Raw genomic sequence first — 17,669 nt, forward strand, 5'->3', positions numbered from 1 at the left:
ATGTTGGAATGCTATCTTGAGCTTAAATTGGCTGTTTGACCAAACAATGGCAGTAATGCATTGTATATTTTCCCAGATTTCAATAAACTTTATGTCTCTAAATTGCCTATAATAAAAACATGAGATTACATTTAGGGCCATTCCGTAGCCAGGTAAGTGAAGCAGCTATTTGTCATCATTTGAATAATATTTTCAGTTGGTGTAAAAGCTTTAGGTAAAACGGCAATCACAGCAGCTAAATTTAGTTCTTGAAAATGTGAAATTCAGATAATGGCACACATCTATGCAGTTATTATTCAAATGAGCCTTTTCCAAGTTTAACTTGAATGGCCTTCTCTCCCAGATAGCAAGTGGATGTGTAATGATTCTGGGCCATATTGGGCCGGAACTAAGCCACAAGATATGTGATCTGTATATGGCCCAGATCCGCTTGCTATCTGGGAACTGTCATTGTCACTGTACTCACCAGGCACTTTCCCCATAACCACAGACTGGACAACCTTGAACTCCACATCTGATGTGAGATTGAAGTCCTCTCTCGCATTCTGGTCAATCTGAGAAATGCAAAACAGGTCTGTAAACACTTGACTTGACCTGAAAACGACTTGACACTTTGATGTTTTGGAATTATGAGGAATGTATTCTTCTGTAGTGCATATTTTAATTAAAGCTGTACCAAGTACTCCAAACACATCATGATTTTGCCGCTGAGTTGCAGGCATTCAATTAAAACGGGAAAGACCGGAGACCGGACAGATTTTCCAGTTGAGCCAACATATTTAAAACATGATTAAGACCAAAGCTTAGACTAATTGAAGCGTTTATTTCACTGTGACTCGCCCGACAGTGGCTTAACAGTTTTCTAATTAGAGCGTGTTGTGAGGTTGTGATGGTCATGGATGCACTGTAGCAGAAAACGTTTTCAAGTGTGTCCACTCACAGATTTATAAAGAAGCAGACGGGGTAGGTTGAATATGCAACTCGTGAACTTATTTCCCCCCGTTAATATCAGGGAAGAAGTTAATATCAGGCAGTTCTGAATAAGGGAGTACAGCAACTTCTATAGTTCAAATCCTCAATGAAGTGATCCCCTGAGAGGAAAAAACACATGCACGCACACACACACACACACACACACACTAGCCTGTCTTGACTATCATGTCAGTAAATCCATGAGATTTCATTTGTATGGTATCAAGGACCGCGTGTGTGTTGTGTGCTTATTCTAGGTGGAGCCCTCGCCTTACAGAGACTCTGTATGAAGTGAATCATGTGTAAACCTTCTACTTCTGTTACCCAGATAGCAAGCGGAGGTGTAATGATTCTGGGCCATATATGGGCCGGAACTAAGCCACAAGAGCCAGATCTGGCCTGTATATGGCCCAGATCCGCTTGCTATCTGGGTAAGGATGCGTACACTTTCACCAGAGTGAGATGTGTGTGCATCAACTCTTATTGATCAATCCTTCGCCTGTCTGTCAGTGTCTGAATTCACCATGAGGAAGACTCCTCTTAAAGTTGTATTGATTTCGACCTTGTCTGCTATCCCATTCCCTTTCATCCTTGACAAATCATTAATGTTGCCTGTGCTGGCTGTGGATAGTGAGAGGGTATAGAGCGCCGTCAGAAAATGGCTGCCAGTGAGAATGCATCTGTTTGTTCTGAGGTAAAAAGGAAAGCGGCCTGGTTCTGGAACCTTCTGTGGCCTTGGTAGAGGTCCTGTCACATGAGAACCACAGGCAGAACTTTTACTCTTGTCAAACTTTACTTCAAGCCGAACTTGTAAAAGCACTGACAATACCCCCGTGAAAACACGGTATATTTTGTAGCTGACACGACTACCTTGAGTGCTTGGTTAAACTCGGCTGGTACTGTAGCTCGTAGCCTTGTCTTTCCTCACACTGTGCTCACATCGGAATCTGCAGCCAGTGTTTCTGACAGAGCAAGCTCTGCCGCAGAGTGTGTAGTCTTTATTATGTATGAGAAGATGTTACCTGCACCGTGACTGCTTGTGCGAGCCTTCTGATGGTTACTCTGTGCAGCTGTCCATTGGCTAGGTTCCTAACGTTGGTCCTGAGAACCTCGGTGTCTCCGTCACTCTGTAGTCTATACCTCACATCCAGATAACCTTCACAAGAGACAGAGGAACTTGTTTTAATTCTAGTTTAAAATGCAGACAGACTTTTTAAACAATGTCTCAGTGTGCTACATTTACAATTTGTTCCCGCAAAAAGGTTGTTTACTGCAGAGGAAAGCAAATCTAAATACACAAGGAAGCAGCGGCTGAATTAATAAAGCTACAGAGACTTCACTTAAGAGGATTAATCTCTAATTCCCGATCAGTAACATAGATACGGAATCAAATTAACCTCCACAATCTGCAGGGTGGCAAGTGTCAGCAGAGCTCTGATGAATGCTGTGTACTGCTTGTGTCTTCAGCTGGCATGGGGGGGTGTGGGGTGGGGTTGGGGGGGGTAGTCAGATAGACGGTGAGATTGTAGAATACACCGTGTCTCTCTAATAACATTCTCCCTGATGCTGTTTGCCCCATCACTGTTCATGAAGGTGAAATTGTGGACCGCCATTAAGTTACAACGATGACAGAATGTCTGTGAAGCTGGAGCGGGCAGAATGTACACAGTACATCGGAACGCATGTCATAACAGACAATATAAGTACAGCACTTCAATCATGAAATGTTATGAAATGATCCATTCTAGACTCGGACAGATGGAGCCAAAGTGGGTTATCGGACGAATCCGAGCCCAATTTCATAAGGGTGGGATAGAGTCTATCAAATCACAACAGTGTGAGGAGAAGCAATCTTGGGCGTTCTGTGGAGAAAGAACTATCTGTGCTTTAATTGTAGATCCAGTTGACTGGACTACTGGTGCTGCATCACCATGGAGACACTACAGTACTGTATACATTCATACCCTCGCTGTTTACCAGGTCTTTCAAAGCCAGTCAAATATATTCTACATAGATAAACATACAGTAGATATACATATGTAGTAAATGGCTACACCAATCACAATAGTCCTACCTAGGTTTGAAATGAAATAGACCTACCAGTGTAAACACACAATATAGGAAGATTCAAATGGCATGACTCATCATATCAGGTATTTACATTAAAAACTGGTATTGGCTTCATTTCTTTCCCTAACCCAGAGACAATAGATACTAGTTTACTCTGCATGACTTGAGAGTCAGTAGTGTGGAGTTGGCAACCTCTACGATCAAAATATCTGTCTGGAGTCACAAAACATATTTGAGCCTTATAATGAAGGTAACACAATATATTATAAGTCGAAATTTGCCTGTCAAGATTATTATGCAGTGAAATTTAAGCGCCTTTCAATCCAACGACTGGTGTAGTAAAGTCACAAACCCCTTCTGTGTCGTCCCTGTCAAGCTAAGTGTCCCATCTGTAGCCACTGACACCCTGTGACTGGGGTTTATTTCAGTCAATGATTTCTTCCCGGTGGCCCATCGGAGTTGACATACCTGCATAGCAGTCTGCTGAATATATTCACACCGCTTTACTCTGATTCTCTGATTCTGATTGACTCATCATTCCAGGCAATTGATGTCCTCGATTTGCTGACTGGTGATGTTTGTTGCAATTTTTCTGTCTTTGACGGTCTTTGCGGAGAGGGGCATATCTTTAAAGTCCTGAACTATCTCAGTTGTGTTTTTGTGGTCTGATAGACTCTGATATTTGAATGTTTAATGATTCTTTCATGTGTTCCCGGTCCGTGAATGGCTTCCCTTACCTTCCCACGTCTGCTGAGATGCCACAAAACTAGCAGCAGTAGTGGGTTTTGGAGACTTGATCCAATTCTTAAAGGTACATTTGCTTTGCTCTGCATTCCGCAGCAGTTCCGAAATCACTCTCCTTCTCACCTTTGTACTTTTCAGCAAACTCAGTGTGCTTGTTCTAGAAATGTTTTTATACAACGGTTAGTTCTTGATCTTGATTCTGATTGGCTGGAAGCCGTGTTAAAATACTTTGTAACACACACCTGGGACCGCATATAATTCCATTTTCAGTATTAACGCACCTCCCATTTGATCCAATGCATTGTAGTTGTTGTTGTTGTTGTTGCTTGGCAACCCTTTTGTTAGGTGAACTATTTTGCTCGGCGGAATTGAGGGAATGATGCTTCGTTTTGAATAAATGTTAATATTTTACATTGCTGTGTGTTTATTTTACACTAATACCTGTAGTAACAGTTGTATAAAAGCAATAAACCACTCGAGGTCGTGTGTTATAGTGATTTTATAACAGCTAGGTGGGTTTTAGGCACTCCGGTTCGCGGCGTGCCTAACAATGCCCCCTAGCTGTTATAAAATCACTATAACACACGGCCTCTCGTGGTTTATAGCTTAATTCAATATCAGCTTTTTGTTTTTTTGTTAATTTCTCACAACAGATCAAGCATACCGGTAAGATGGCAGCATTGGTGGTGAAACCAATCAAATCTGTCCACGCACTATTAAATTCAAATCAATTGAATCTGTAACTTGCCGAAACTCGAGACTATCCACCACTATTGAGATTTATTCGGTGTAATAGGCTACACATTTTTACAATTGGAGAATGTAAGAATCACTTAGGTCTACAACAAGAATAAATGAAAAATAAAAATGTAAATAAATAACCGTTATTCATTTCGATATCATTTTCATCAAAGCCATAGAAAGCCTCTGAAGAGAAGAGCTAAAGGGCCGCAGGTTGCTGACCCCCTGGCCTAGACTCTCCCAGTCTGTCTGTAGTCCCAGTCTGTCTGCAGTCCCAGTCTGTCTGTAGTCCCAGTCTGTCTGTCTGCAGTCTCAATCTGTCTGCAGTCCCAGTCTGTCTGTCTGCAGTCCCAGTCTGTCTGTAGTCCCAGTCTGTCTGCAGTCTCAGTCTGTCTGTAGTCCCAGTCTGTCTGTAGTCCCAGTCTGTCTGCAGTCCCAGTCTGACTGCAACCACTGTCTGTCTGTTGTCCCAATCTGTCTGTAGTCCCATTCTGTCTATAGTCCCAGTCTGTCTATAGTCCCAGTCTGTCTATAGTCCCAGTCTGTATGCTGTCTCAGTCTCACCATTCCTGTTGAGCAGCACTGCCAGGTGCTCCTGGTAGTAGGAGCTGACGTAGATCAGCAGAGCGGGGGTCTGGGTGGTCCGGAAGCTCAGGGAGACGTTCTCCCCACCGGGGGTGAGGTCCGAGTAGATGGAGGACAACTGGCCGCTGGCGTTCCTGGTCAGCTCGTACGGCTCCTTGAAGGTGTACACCACCGACGTTGTGGGTTTGAAGACAGCAGAGACCTCTGGAAACCAGAATCAGAGGGTTTATTCAGTTCTGCTGAACATTTTAGCAGCGTATTTTATGTTGCCACTTGCTCTTTAAAAGGTTACACAGCAACTGAAAACTTCCATAGTGTGTCACCATTGTACGCTCGATAAAGTTTTATTTCATGCAACAAATCTTTTTTTCCGCTGATTTCCTCTTATAGGACCTCATCAACACTAACAGCTTGCTAGGTTGATAAATGCCTCTAGCAACACCCAGGTTACCTGTTGACAGGTAAAGGTTCTGTGCGATATCTCACAGCTCTAAGCTCCAAGCACAATTTACACTAATAACTAATTTTAAACTTTTGTTAGTTGTTTGTTTGTTAGAGCTGCGCATGTTGAGACTTTAAAGTTAAAGGTTAAAGGTTAAAGTCCCACTGATTGTCACACACCTGAGTGTGTGAAATTTGTTCTCCGCATTTGACCCATCCCCTGGGGGAGCGGTAAATATCAGCAGTGCCACGCTCGGGAATCATTTGGTGATCTAACCCCCAATCCCAACCCTTGATGCTGAGTGCCAAGCAGAGAGCCAATGGGTCCCATTTTTATAGTCTTTGGTATAAAAAGCTTGAACTTTCAAGCTTTGCGGCTTGAACCCGCAACCTCCCAGTCTCTGGGTGGACACTCTACCACTAGGCCACAGAGCTGGTTCACAAACGGTCAGAAAAGGCAGGCTAGTTTGGTGAACTAGACGCTGTACTGAGAGAAGCGTGAATTGTTGCCTATGATTGAATGAATGAATACTGGAGCCCTTCATCTGGATCGGTACGTGGATCGGCGACGTCAGGCCAATACCTGATCCATGCACCACGTCTGGGTCAGAGCCCGATACCGGGATCGGATCGGTCCCATCTCTAGTCACGGCTCTTCTCTGTCCTGGCCCTGCAGTGGTGGAATGAACTGTCCACTGGCGTCAGGACAGCAGAGTAGCAGCTCATCTTTTGCCGCAGGCTCAAAACTCAACTCTTCAAGAAGTACTGCCACGATCCTATTTTTAGATAGCTATTCTCACACTTTTCCTTCAGGACTAAATTATGCTCTTAGTCACTTGTTTTAGAAAGGAGATGCACTTATGACTTCTGGCAAGTAGTAGTACATTGGCTTTTCTTACGTTAAATGCAATTATTGTAAGTCGCTTTGGATAAAAGTGTCAGCTAAATGACTAATGTAATGTAATGTAATGATCGCCCCCCCCCCCCCCACCCCTACTCCCCCAACACACACACACACACACACACTGCGCATCACGTGGTCATGTCTGCTAATGGGAATGACTAACTGCCATCAAAGCGGTTTCGAGCAAACATTTATGATTTCAGCCATTGATGTGCCTCACAGCTGGGAAGCACTTCTGTGGGATGTTTGAAGCATGCCACATGTGTCCTTTTAAATAATACAGATTCTTCACCTCCCGATGTAGCCTGCATCTTTTTTGCTTTGCGTACACATTTTAAATAACGGTTTCAAAGGGATTTTCACAGATCCCTGGAGAGCTGCAAAATCACCAGAGAGCTGTCAAAATAAATGTCAGATAAAATAAAATGATTAAGAATTCTATTCTTATAACTGTGCAATAACACTGTATTACCAGGAGTGGATGCGTGAATCAACAATTGCCCCACAAAACAGGGTGGTTTGGAATCGATTATCACGATTTAATTCGATTCGATTCAATATCAATTCAGTTACTCTTACTAAAACCTGTTTTTTTTTTAGCTGTAACCTTAATTACTTGACTGCCAAGTTACGCAACACATCAATACTAGGGCTGGGTATCGATACTGATTTCCAAAAATGAATGAATGAATGAATCATTGAATGAATTAATGAACTATTCATTCCTTCATTTATTAATTCATTCATTAAATAAAAGATAGATTTTGGATTTTGAATTGAATTGATTGAATTGAATCTGAATCATTTGATTCAGAATCGATGAATCGATTTTTTAAACCCAGCCCTAATCAGAGCCTGGGTGATGATGAGGATCACATTCGGCTCGGTACCTTTCTGACAGAAGGGTCCGGTGTAGGCAGACGGGCCGCAGTCGCAGCTGAAGCCGTTGTACTTCTCCACGCAGCGGCCCTGGTTCTGGCACAGCCCGCCGTAGCTGCTGCAGTGGCCCGGGCAGCCGGGCTTCACCCCGGGCGTGATCTTGGCCCGCTCGTCCAGGTCCAGAGTCCTGCCGTTCAGCTGCAGCGAGCGCAGACAGCCCAGGAAGCCCTTCTGCCTGGAGGCCGTACCCCCTGCCAAACACACAACAAGGCGCCGTTTCTCTCTCTGCACTCATTCACTTTGTCTCTGTTTTGCTACCCCCCGCCACCCCGTGGCCCCGCCACCCTCTCATTCCGCTTTGCTTGGTTCGTCTGTATGACGGGCACGGCGACCTTAGAGATTCGTGCGGCGCCTTTTTCGCTCCCGAGAGAATAACTTTGTCAACACACTCTACCGAAGACTACAAAAAGCACTTTGGAACGACAAGACGAAAGGAAACAAAGTTGTGGGTGGAAACTACATTCGGGAAGTTGACTTTTAACGGCCGTCTGTCTGCCCGCCCGACACCCTTGGAGGCAGCCTAACCTCCCTCTCTCTTTTATCCTCCTCCCATAGCTCAGCTCGGGCTGCTGGCTGTGTTCAGCCTGGCTTTTCACGACCTCCGAATCACACCTATCCGGCTCGCAAGTGAAACCGAGTGAAACTGAGTTCTCGTGAGTCCTTGAGTACTGTAGGTTGCGAGTTGTTGGTTAAACTCACTCCCTCCCTCCCAGTATAAATACCATCCACCCGAGACAATGGCGAGCTAGTTTTCATTGGCGCAGCTGGTTAAAACGGTGTCTGTCACGCAGGAGACCCGGGTTCGATTCCGACCCAGGGCGTGCTGAAACGTATGGGTTACACTGGTGCCGTGACCGGGATGCACTGTGGATGTGGACTGAGTTTAGTGGGGTGAGTGTAACCCGAATGAAACTGGGTTCTCATGTAGCGAGCTGTTGGTTAAACTCACTCCCCAGTATAAATACCGTCCACCAGAGCCAATGAAGAGCTACTGTAGCTTTTAATTGGCGCATGCTGAAACTGCAGCTCCCTGGAGCACAGCAACACAACTGTCAAAACTTTCCTCATGTATGTGTCAACTGGAAGGTCCTTCAGTTACATTCCGAGAATGATAGTTGGTCATTAAAAAATGTAAAGCAAAATTGAGAAGCCTAACTGTCCCATGGGATGTAATCATCTTTGAGGTTATAGTCCGTCTGAAAGAGAGATAAGCCATATCGTGTTGTGGACAGGCACCCTCGACCAATGAAACAAGGCACTGAAGAGAAAAGCTGTCAAAATGGAAGAGAAAAAGGAGAAATGTCTGTAGAACCAACAGGTTTCAAGTCTAAATATTGCTCGGTTCAAAACCAGCACCAGCAGTTAGAGTCCATCATCCACTACACGAGACAGCTTTCAAACACAAAATTGTAGGAAAGTATTCCACGGCACAACACATGTTCTGGAGCCTTTGTTAAGCAGAGATCAAAGCCACCATCAAAGCCAAAGGAAGCCGGCATGCTGTTCCAGTAGTCTTACATCAAGACGTGTGACCTGTTTGATGTTATCGGCACAACACGGGGTACGGTTAAGACATGCACAACACCCACGACAAACAGTTTACTAATTCATATGCAAACCACCATGCATCAGACCTGAGATGCTGTCATTAACTCCACATAAGCACCAGGAAAACAGGGTTTGGAGCAGCAGGAGTTTTGCTGAGAGCCCTTGTTAGCAATTCAAAGGGATTACTGGCTAAAGACCATCCACAGAATCAATATTAATTTCCATCAGCCTGTTGCTGTCTCTGTCCGATGATTGCACTACTCTTTTTTCCCCCCCACCAAAGTGTGTTTACAGATACATGACAGAAGATATATCAACATACTGTACTGTATATATTGGCATGCACTATAAATAAAACCCCATAGGACACACTGAGACTGCATGCCTGCTGTAACTAATTTTCTTTAAGAATGTAGACGTGGAAGCAGGGGTGAAGGTGAGAAACAGCCTAAAGGTATTGACACATTTTATCAACATTCAGCATCTTTTAGAGGGAGTGGGGCCTTATAGTAAAGTATGTGATTTCTGCATTTGGTTAAGGATGAAGAATTTCTCTTCACAGCAGCCTGACATAAGTCAATATATAATATTAAACATTGCCGCAAGCAAACTGATTCCAATTAGCATGCTCACTCTAAGCACAAGGTTGCACACCCAGATTCACACTGACACACGCGCGCGCGCACACGCACACACACACACACACACGTACAGTACACATACTCCCAAACCTACACTCTAACACACACACTCTCTCTCTCTCTCTCACACACACATACACACACACACACACACACACACCTACTCTCTCTCTGTCTCACACACACACACTCCCACACACACTCCACCTACTCTCTCTCTATCTCTCACACACAAACACACACACACACACACACACACACACACACACACATATACACATATACACACACACATACACACACACACACACACACACACACACACAAAGACACAGTAAATGATCACGCCCATCAGGGTGTCGTGATTCATGGTTATTTATTGAACGTGATTACGTCTTCAGAAACAGCTGGCTCAGCACCTGCATATCCAATAGAAAACAGCAGATGCTGGCATTTTGCCAATACCAGGATAGCGGTTTGCTCCCTTGGATGTGAGATACTAAATGTCCCCCTTGGGGAGGACCTATTCCTCGGTTTTCTCACTATCATATTTCACAATAGGCTCTGGAATAATACCTATTTTAAGAAGCACGGATCCATTGTGCTGTCTTGCTACTTGGGGGCAGAAAAACCCCCACCAACAGCTCTGCAGTCCAGGACAGCTCGGTCGACTCAAAGAGAACATTAATATCCCAGCCTGACGCTCAGCATTTTGTCGGCTGGAGACGGGATACAATTAAAAAGAAAGATAATAAAATAAAAACGCCTGATGGAAGGCATTACCGCCGCCTTTTAACTTCTCCCGGCGCAAATTAGCGACGCGGTTCTTGTCCTTACCCACGAATAGCTGGCTGTTGAGCTGCAGGTGGATGTGCCCGTCGACGGGAGCCTCCTGCGTGGTGGCCGGGAAGGCGTCCACGCGCAGCGTCGCCTCCTTCACGTTCCGCTCCGCCCGCACCGAGTGCCACCTGTCGTCGTTCAGCGGGGCGCCGGCCACCACCCGCACCTCCAGGGGCCCGTTGCCGACGTCGAACGAGAAGACCACTTCGGACGCGGCTGGAGGGGAGGGGGGGGGATAGGAGAGAAGGGGGGGGGGGGAGAAGAGGGGGGGGGGGAGGAGAGAAGGGGGGGGGGGGAAGGGGGGGGGAGGAGAGAAGAGGGGGGGAGTGGTGGAGAGGAGGGAGGTAGAGAAGGAGAGGGAAGACAAGAGGAGGGGTAGAGAAGGAGAGGGAGGTGGTGGAGAGGAGGTAGAGAAGGAGAGGGAAGATGAAGAGAGGAGAGGTAGAGAAGGAGAGGGGAGGAGAGTAGGGGTAGGGAAGAGAAGAGAGGAGGTAGAGAGAGGGAGGGAAGTGAGGGGAGGAGAGGAGGGAGTAGAGAAGGAGAGGGGAGGAGAGTAGGGGTAGGGAAGAGAAGAGTGGAGGTAGAGAGAGGGAGGGAAGTGAGGGGAGGAGAGGAGGGAGTAGAGAAGGAGAGGGGAGGAGAGTAGGGGTAGGGAAGAGAAGAGAGGAGGTAGAGAGAGGGAGGGAAGTGAGGGGAGGAGAGGAAGGAGTAGAGAAGGAGAGGGGAGGAGAGTAGGGGTAGGGAAGAGAAGAGAGGAGGTAGAGAGAGGGAGGGAAGTGAGGGGAGGAGAGGAAGGAGTAGAGAAGGAGAGGGCAGGACAGTAGGGGTAGGGAAGAGAAGAGAGGAGGTAGAGAGAGGGAGGGATGTGGGGGAGAGGAGGGAGTAGAGAAGGAGAGGGGAGGAGAGTAGGGGTAGGGAAGAGAAGAGAGGAGGTAGAGAGAGGGAGGGATGTGGGGGAGAGGAGGGAGTAGAGAAGGAGAGGGAAGAGAGGAGAGAAGAGGAGGGGTAGGGGAGAGACGTGGAGGAGAGGAGAGGTAGAGAAGGAGAGGGGAGAGAGGAGAGGAGGAGGAGATGAGGGGCAGAGAAGGCGAGGGAGATGGGGAGGGGTGGAGAAGGGGAGGGAAGAGAAGGGGAGGAAAGTAAGGGAATGAGTAACGAGGAGAAAGTGAACACACTCGCTTAAGCGAGGTGCTCGCTTAAGAGAGTGTGGCTCCTACTGACAAATAACCGGCCAATTATAAAAAACAAGACGTATGGATAATTTCAATGCCCAAAGGCGTCTGACATCTTAGACATTTTATTCTCTCAAACAAGTCTGTGAAGCCCTCAGGGATAGCAGAGCGCCTCTTCCAGCTGCTTCGGCTACACAGCACAGCTCCACGCTCATCTGTGAACTCACTGTCATCTTCCCATGATTTATCTGCTCATCTTCCAAAATAATCTAAACTTAATTAGTTAAAAGCGTAAGAGCCGTCATGTTGGTGCCGACACCAGATCTCAAAATATGTTCCAGCTCCATCCCGGCATCTATCGACATACATTACCAAAACAGCTCGTCTCTGGCAGTTCTCCATGACAGCTTTTCACAGAATAAGTTTTTTTGTATTCCGAGCATATGTTCGGAGCGCGGGTCTGTAATACGCGTTCCTCCTGTCTCCCCTATCAGCAGAACGGGACTTGATCTGGAGGGATTGTAATGAGCAAGACCCCGGAGGGGCTAGAGCATCGACACAGTCTACCATCAAGCACTCCTTCGGCTGCAAAAGTCTGCAGAAATTGCTGATGGTCTGTTTCTCAACCTCCTTGGTATTCAGCTCACAGCATCAGCTCAACAGACCTCTCCGAAGGGGGACTTATCTGAGCCCCCGGAACGGCGCCGGGAGGTAAGAATAGCACCTGGCGCTTTCACAGTTCAGCGCATTCATCAGCTAATTACGTCTGAACCAGAGACGTGCACAGATAGACACGAGGTGGTGCTAGAGCACCTGGCCTTTGCCCTCTGGACAAGGCAAGTGCCCTTTTGAAAGTTACTTTTTTTTTTTTTCTTTAACAGTGTAGGCCTAGCCTACTGTATGTGGCCCATGGTGACATCGATCGATTCTCGATTAAAAGCGTGTAATAATAATGCCCCAAAATGCGTTGTAATTTTGCCGCCACCCCCCCCCCCCCCCCCCCCCCCCGCACATACAGTGCCCCTCCCCTCCCTCTCTTCCTTTGTCAATGGTAAACGCGAAAAGCGAACACAAACGGAGGCGCGCTACTCCTCCACTGTCCTTTCCCCATCCAGAGTGCCCGAGTGATGACAGCTAACCAGCCAGGTAACTAACACATAAACGGAAGTGCTGTGCAACTTCCCCCCCCCCGTCACTGAGCACCTGCCCCCCAAAATGTCTGTGCACGCCACTGGTCTGAACGTATGGGCCATTCGCTCGAGCGGGTCAACGGTAGCATCCCTCCGCTGGTCAACCCAAGCTTTGGGGATAGCGTTCCCATTCCTCTCCAATGCTGGAGGAAAGACAATCCCTTTTCTTTTTTTGCTTAGAAAAAATGCCACCAAAACATCATTAGGAACGTTCCATGCCCGCGATTTAATACATCCCAAATGGTCATGTTCGTAGCTAGGCGTCCCCCAGTAATTTGATTTGGGGTTCACATTGCCGGCGGGTTAACTGAGCTGTGTGAGGTCTAGGACAGGCTGTTACAGGAAAACACGGCCTTCTGATCCGCTCTCCCGTTGCACTGTTCTTGTTGTGGAAACTAGCAGCGTTTAGAGGGTTGTTTGGCCGTAAGGTCAAGTTGGCTCAGCTGAGGAAAACAACTGGAAGAGAACAGCGAGCTCAGTTAAGTTCCCTAGAGTGAGTTTTCCAGGTCAGAGCGTTCTAGACTGGAATGTCCAAACTTCACAACATGTCTCAATAACAAGATTAATATCTACTGTACTTGCGTAAGTTCCAAGAAAAACATTAGCCTTATGTGACGCACACACTGTGTTTGAAATCTGCATGTGATGAGTCAGTTGGGCTGGGGGCTGTAGCCTACATCAGAAGCTGTAGCCTATTGAGTGTGTTGCAGTAATAAATACCCGAATAGGCTGAACGACTTGGGTCTCCTGTGAAGTTTTGTACTATCAGAAATTACCAACACTCTCATCCATCATCCCTACAGTAGCTACTGTCTACGCAGACAATAACATCCAGTGCTGCTTTCACAATATTAACTCTTTGCTACAGATGTCACACGCAAAATGAGCAATACACAGTCTGAAGACATTACACAGTCTGAAGACAATAAGCAGTCTGAAATAAAGGCTTTCCTCCCCCCCGTCCTCCCCAACCCTGCCTCAGCAATGGCTCCTGGGACTGGTTGTGTTCCACGCCAGGTGAGGGTGAGTTACCAAGGGAACATGCGGCGACTGAAACAATAACACAGCGCCAGACCATAATTTACAGAGAAATTCGAGCTCCTGCTGGTCGAAACCATGCAGTGCTATCTAAACAAGTCATCAAAAAAAGAGATACTGTGCTGTATATCAGGAAGAGCATTCTGGGCCTGGCGGTAACGGAGACACTGGCGTAATTTCCCTGAGGTGAAGAAAAACATCTTGTTTGACCGAACTACAGTGTCTCTCTGCTGTGAGTCACATCTGAATACTGTGTCTCAATGCTGGTTCACAAACAGACCAATCTAAAGGATTTTGCTCATGAAAACACCAGAAAAAGCCTTATAACGCCTCTTAAAATCAATATCCCTGCCTAAAGCTCACTAAAGGAAATCCAAATTATCAGGGAGTGGTTTCCCTAGAAAAATGAAAATGTTTAGAGGGAGTAGAGGGGAATAAGACAGGAGAGAAAAGTGAAATAATTATATTTTTCTGTTATTGCTGTCCCTCCCTAAATAAAAGTATATTGTGGTGGACAGCTGGGACATAATTCAGCCCGGAACCTTAGGGCAAGGAGACGTTACACAACAAATTGTTCCTAGCTGTTGGTAGTACTCCCTGGACTCCCCCACGCCATCTGTCCGTTAGAGCTACCTCGGCCTCCGCGCCACCCCTACTCCCACCACGCTGACTTTATTTACTAGGGTGAACTCTGGAGGGACGAATTTGGTGGACAGTTGAGACATAATTCATCCCAGAACCTCAGGGCAGGGGAATGTAACCAGCGGCGGTCTCCACACGGCTATTTAAGGGCCAGACTTCTCCTGTCTGCTCTCTTCCACCTTCTAATAAAGACCAGGCAGTCACGTGAGTTCGAGAGGATAATGTGTTCGCCTTGTCTTTGCCTCTTTGAATTCCTAGGCGCTTCAATAAAATAAAAAAAAGATGTCGCTGGCTGCGTACGGCATCTGGTCGTAAAGGGCGCGCCAGTAATCTCCGCAGCGGCCTCCACTCACAGCTGAGCTCAATCCGGATGAAGTCTTTGATGCCGAGGTTTTCCAGGAAGACTCCGGACGAGGCGGTGGTCTTGAACAGGAAGGAGATGTCGGCGCTCAGCTCCCCATGGAACGTGGGGAAGTGCAGGTACGAGGTCTCCTTGTCAAAGAAGGCTGCGTTCCAGAAGTTCTCTGAAATAATAGATGGTAAACAATTCAGTCACAATGTGTTAACAGGGTTCATATGCCGCATGAACAAGTCCACAGTGAGTTTAATTCAATTACAACAAAGGTTTCATTCCAGAAACACAATCAATTCAATAGGGTAATTTTTAGGTAACCTGGGGCTACAATTAGAAATAATTCAGTGAAATTGAAGAGATTGTGTCAGTAATTAATATTTCATTTGAAATCAACAATCAGTGAGCCAGCATAAAACGGAACATTGTTTTCCTTAATCCGTCAATGTACTTTTGTACATACAATTGTCTCCTTTACGTAATCACAGGAGAACATAATTGCCAGGTTGACTGACAGGTGGAATGAAAACTTGAGTGAGTCTACTTCACGTTCATCATGATCCCTCTGGTGATGTTAAAAAACATTAAGCTTAATTCACACCAACGCAACAGTCTGCATTAAACTGATCCTAATAGGCACTGCAGCAGTGTGCTGTACTGTGACTCTTACATTCACATTCATCACTCATTGAAGTGAAGAGAGACAAGTCAAGGAAAAGTGTGTTCCCCATACAGTCATTTAGCAGACAGTTTTATACAAAGCGACTAACAATAATTGCATTTAACGTAGGAAAAGTCGATATACTACTACTTGCCAGAACTCACAAGTGCATCTCCTTTCTAAAACAAGTGACTACGAGCATAATCTAGTGCTGAAGGCAAAGTGCAAGAATAGCAATCTAAAATACAATTGGTGCTTAAAGTCGCACAGAAATGAAAACAGCATTCTGTCCCATTTTGGTTCACATAATTGGTCATAGTGTTCACCTATTCAATGATGTATGCCAAAAAAATTACAAAATTCTACTTCTGTTGTAATCTGATATCAAAGTATTAATTTCTTACTTCCTGGAAAACGGTAGGTCACATGCAATTACGACAACAGATATCCTTAGATTTTAGGCCAATAGTCTCACAACATCCACCCGTCAATCAATGCTATTCTTCTATTGAATCTGTCTAAAGTTCTTAAAACCCGTCCACTTGTCAATGTTCCAATCAAATTCCTCTAAACATTATGTCCCACCCTCATAGCTTGTTTGCGTCGGAAATACGTCAAACTACGGAAGTTGGATGATCTTAAGCGTCCGTTTCTGTGCGACTTTAACAGGGAGGATCGTTGTAGTACTTCTTGAGGAGATGAGTTTTCAGCCTGCGACGAAAGATGGGCAGTGAGTCTGCTGTCCTGACGTCAGTGGGCGGTTCGTTCCACCACTGCGGGGCCAGGGCAGAGAAGAGCCGTGACCGTGTCGATCGCCCGCAGGGGCCTCGGAGTGACGGGGTAACCAGTCGCCCCGAGGTAGTGGAGCGTAGCGGTTCAGGAGGGGGTATAGGGTTTGAGCATAGCCTGGAGGTAGGAGGGGGCTGTTCCTTTTTTGCCCTGTAAACTAGCGCCAGAGTTTTAAACTGGATGCCAGCCGTTACAGGGAGCCAGTGTAGGGAACGGAGAAGATCATTTGTGTGGGAGTTGTGTGGGAGAACTTGGTTGTTGGTAAGGACCCCTGCATGTTTCCTACATGTAAAACGAGTCGACACAACCTACTGTAGCTCCTATTTTAATTAGGAAACAGTCTTCCGCTATTCATTCACTCTGAAGCCAAGTACAGTATATCAGCCGCCTCCTACAATGCCTATACAGAAATGTAGTGTATTGTATATAAGCGGATCACTGATATATCAAAAGCATAGAACCGACAATAGAAACCCATTATTAAGTCTAATCCCACTGCTGTGTTATGAAAGGAAGGCAAGTACTTACTGTCGCCGTGACACCTGAGTGGACCAACCCGATAGGCTGCCTCTGAGCCGGGCCTCTGTAAATCGCTGACCACAACAGCTGTCACGGGCAGGTGCTCCTTATGGCTGAGGAGGCCGGAGTCATTGGCCCTGAGGTCAACAAGACAGGAGGATGGTGGTGGAATAACAGCAGAGAGAGAGACAGGACAGCTTCTAAAAAAAAAACATCAGCCCTTCACTACTTTCACTATATAAACACCTTCATAGGAAACAGGATATTGAAGATGGCGTTTACTTCCTCTGTATTGGTAGTGCTGCACAAAAACCAGGGCTGCGTTCCGAATCGCATACTACCCTACTATATAGTATGCCAAAACAGAATGTAGTATGTCCCAATACATAGTATGCCACATGCAGTATGGCAAAAATACCAGGATGTCCTACTACATCCGGTCGTATTTTGCAGTATGCAAGCCAGCAGGCTTTTCTGGCTATTCTGACCCACAATCCTGTGCGCAGTGGAAATGTGCGTCACATGAGCGAGTCGTGACAGCTGTAGACGAATGTCGCGTTATGGACAGCGACGGATGTGGGCAAATTTCAAGGCTCAATGTTATGACAAGGTAGTATGTCCCAATTGGATACCTACTGCTTGCAAAGTACGTACTTTCTAAGGGCAGCTGTAGTAGGTAGTAGTAGAAGTATGTGATTCGGAATGCAGCCCAGAGAATCCTGCCTATAAATACAGGCATTATGGGCGGTGATATAGTTAAATATTGAGAGGCAGGGGAAAATTCAGGTGGTAAAAATAGATGTTCTACAGCATGTTTGGCTTTGCATCCAACAAAGCCCTGTAATGGTGCAGTAGGAGGGAGCGGTTTCACCCAGATAGCA

General features: G+C 46.1%; 1 protein-coding gene across 1 annotated transcript in view; it reads right to left on the reverse strand.

Annotated features, from left to right (window-relative positions):
- The window catches only part of cntnap3 (contactin associated protein family member 3), a gene marked incomplete at both ends in the record, with an annotated part of 128,697 nt that overhangs the window by 4,595 nt on the left and 106,433 nt on the right, over positions 1-17,669 (reverse strand). The window contains 7 exons of the mRNA XM_084442528.1: positions 467-554; positions 1,995-2,128; positions 5,092-5,316; positions 7,348-7,587; positions 10,423-10,641; positions 14,821-14,991; positions 16,798-16,925. Of these exons, the coding sequence (XP_084298654.1) occupies positions 467-554; positions 1,995-2,128; positions 5,092-5,316; positions 7,348-7,587; positions 10,423-10,641; positions 14,821-14,991; positions 16,798-16,925 (1,205 nt within the window). The remainder of the gene's footprint in view (positions 1-466; positions 555-1,994; positions 2,129-5,091; positions 5,317-7,347; positions 7,588-10,422; positions 10,642-14,820; positions 14,992-16,797; positions 16,926-17,669) is intronic.

The sequence above is a fragment of the Borostomias antarcticus genome (assembly GCF_949987555.1).
Source record: "Borostomias antarcticus genome assembly, chromosome: 8".
Taxonomy (NCBI): Eukaryota; Metazoa; Chordata; class Actinopteri; order Stomiiformes; family Stomiidae; genus Borostomias; species Borostomias antarcticus.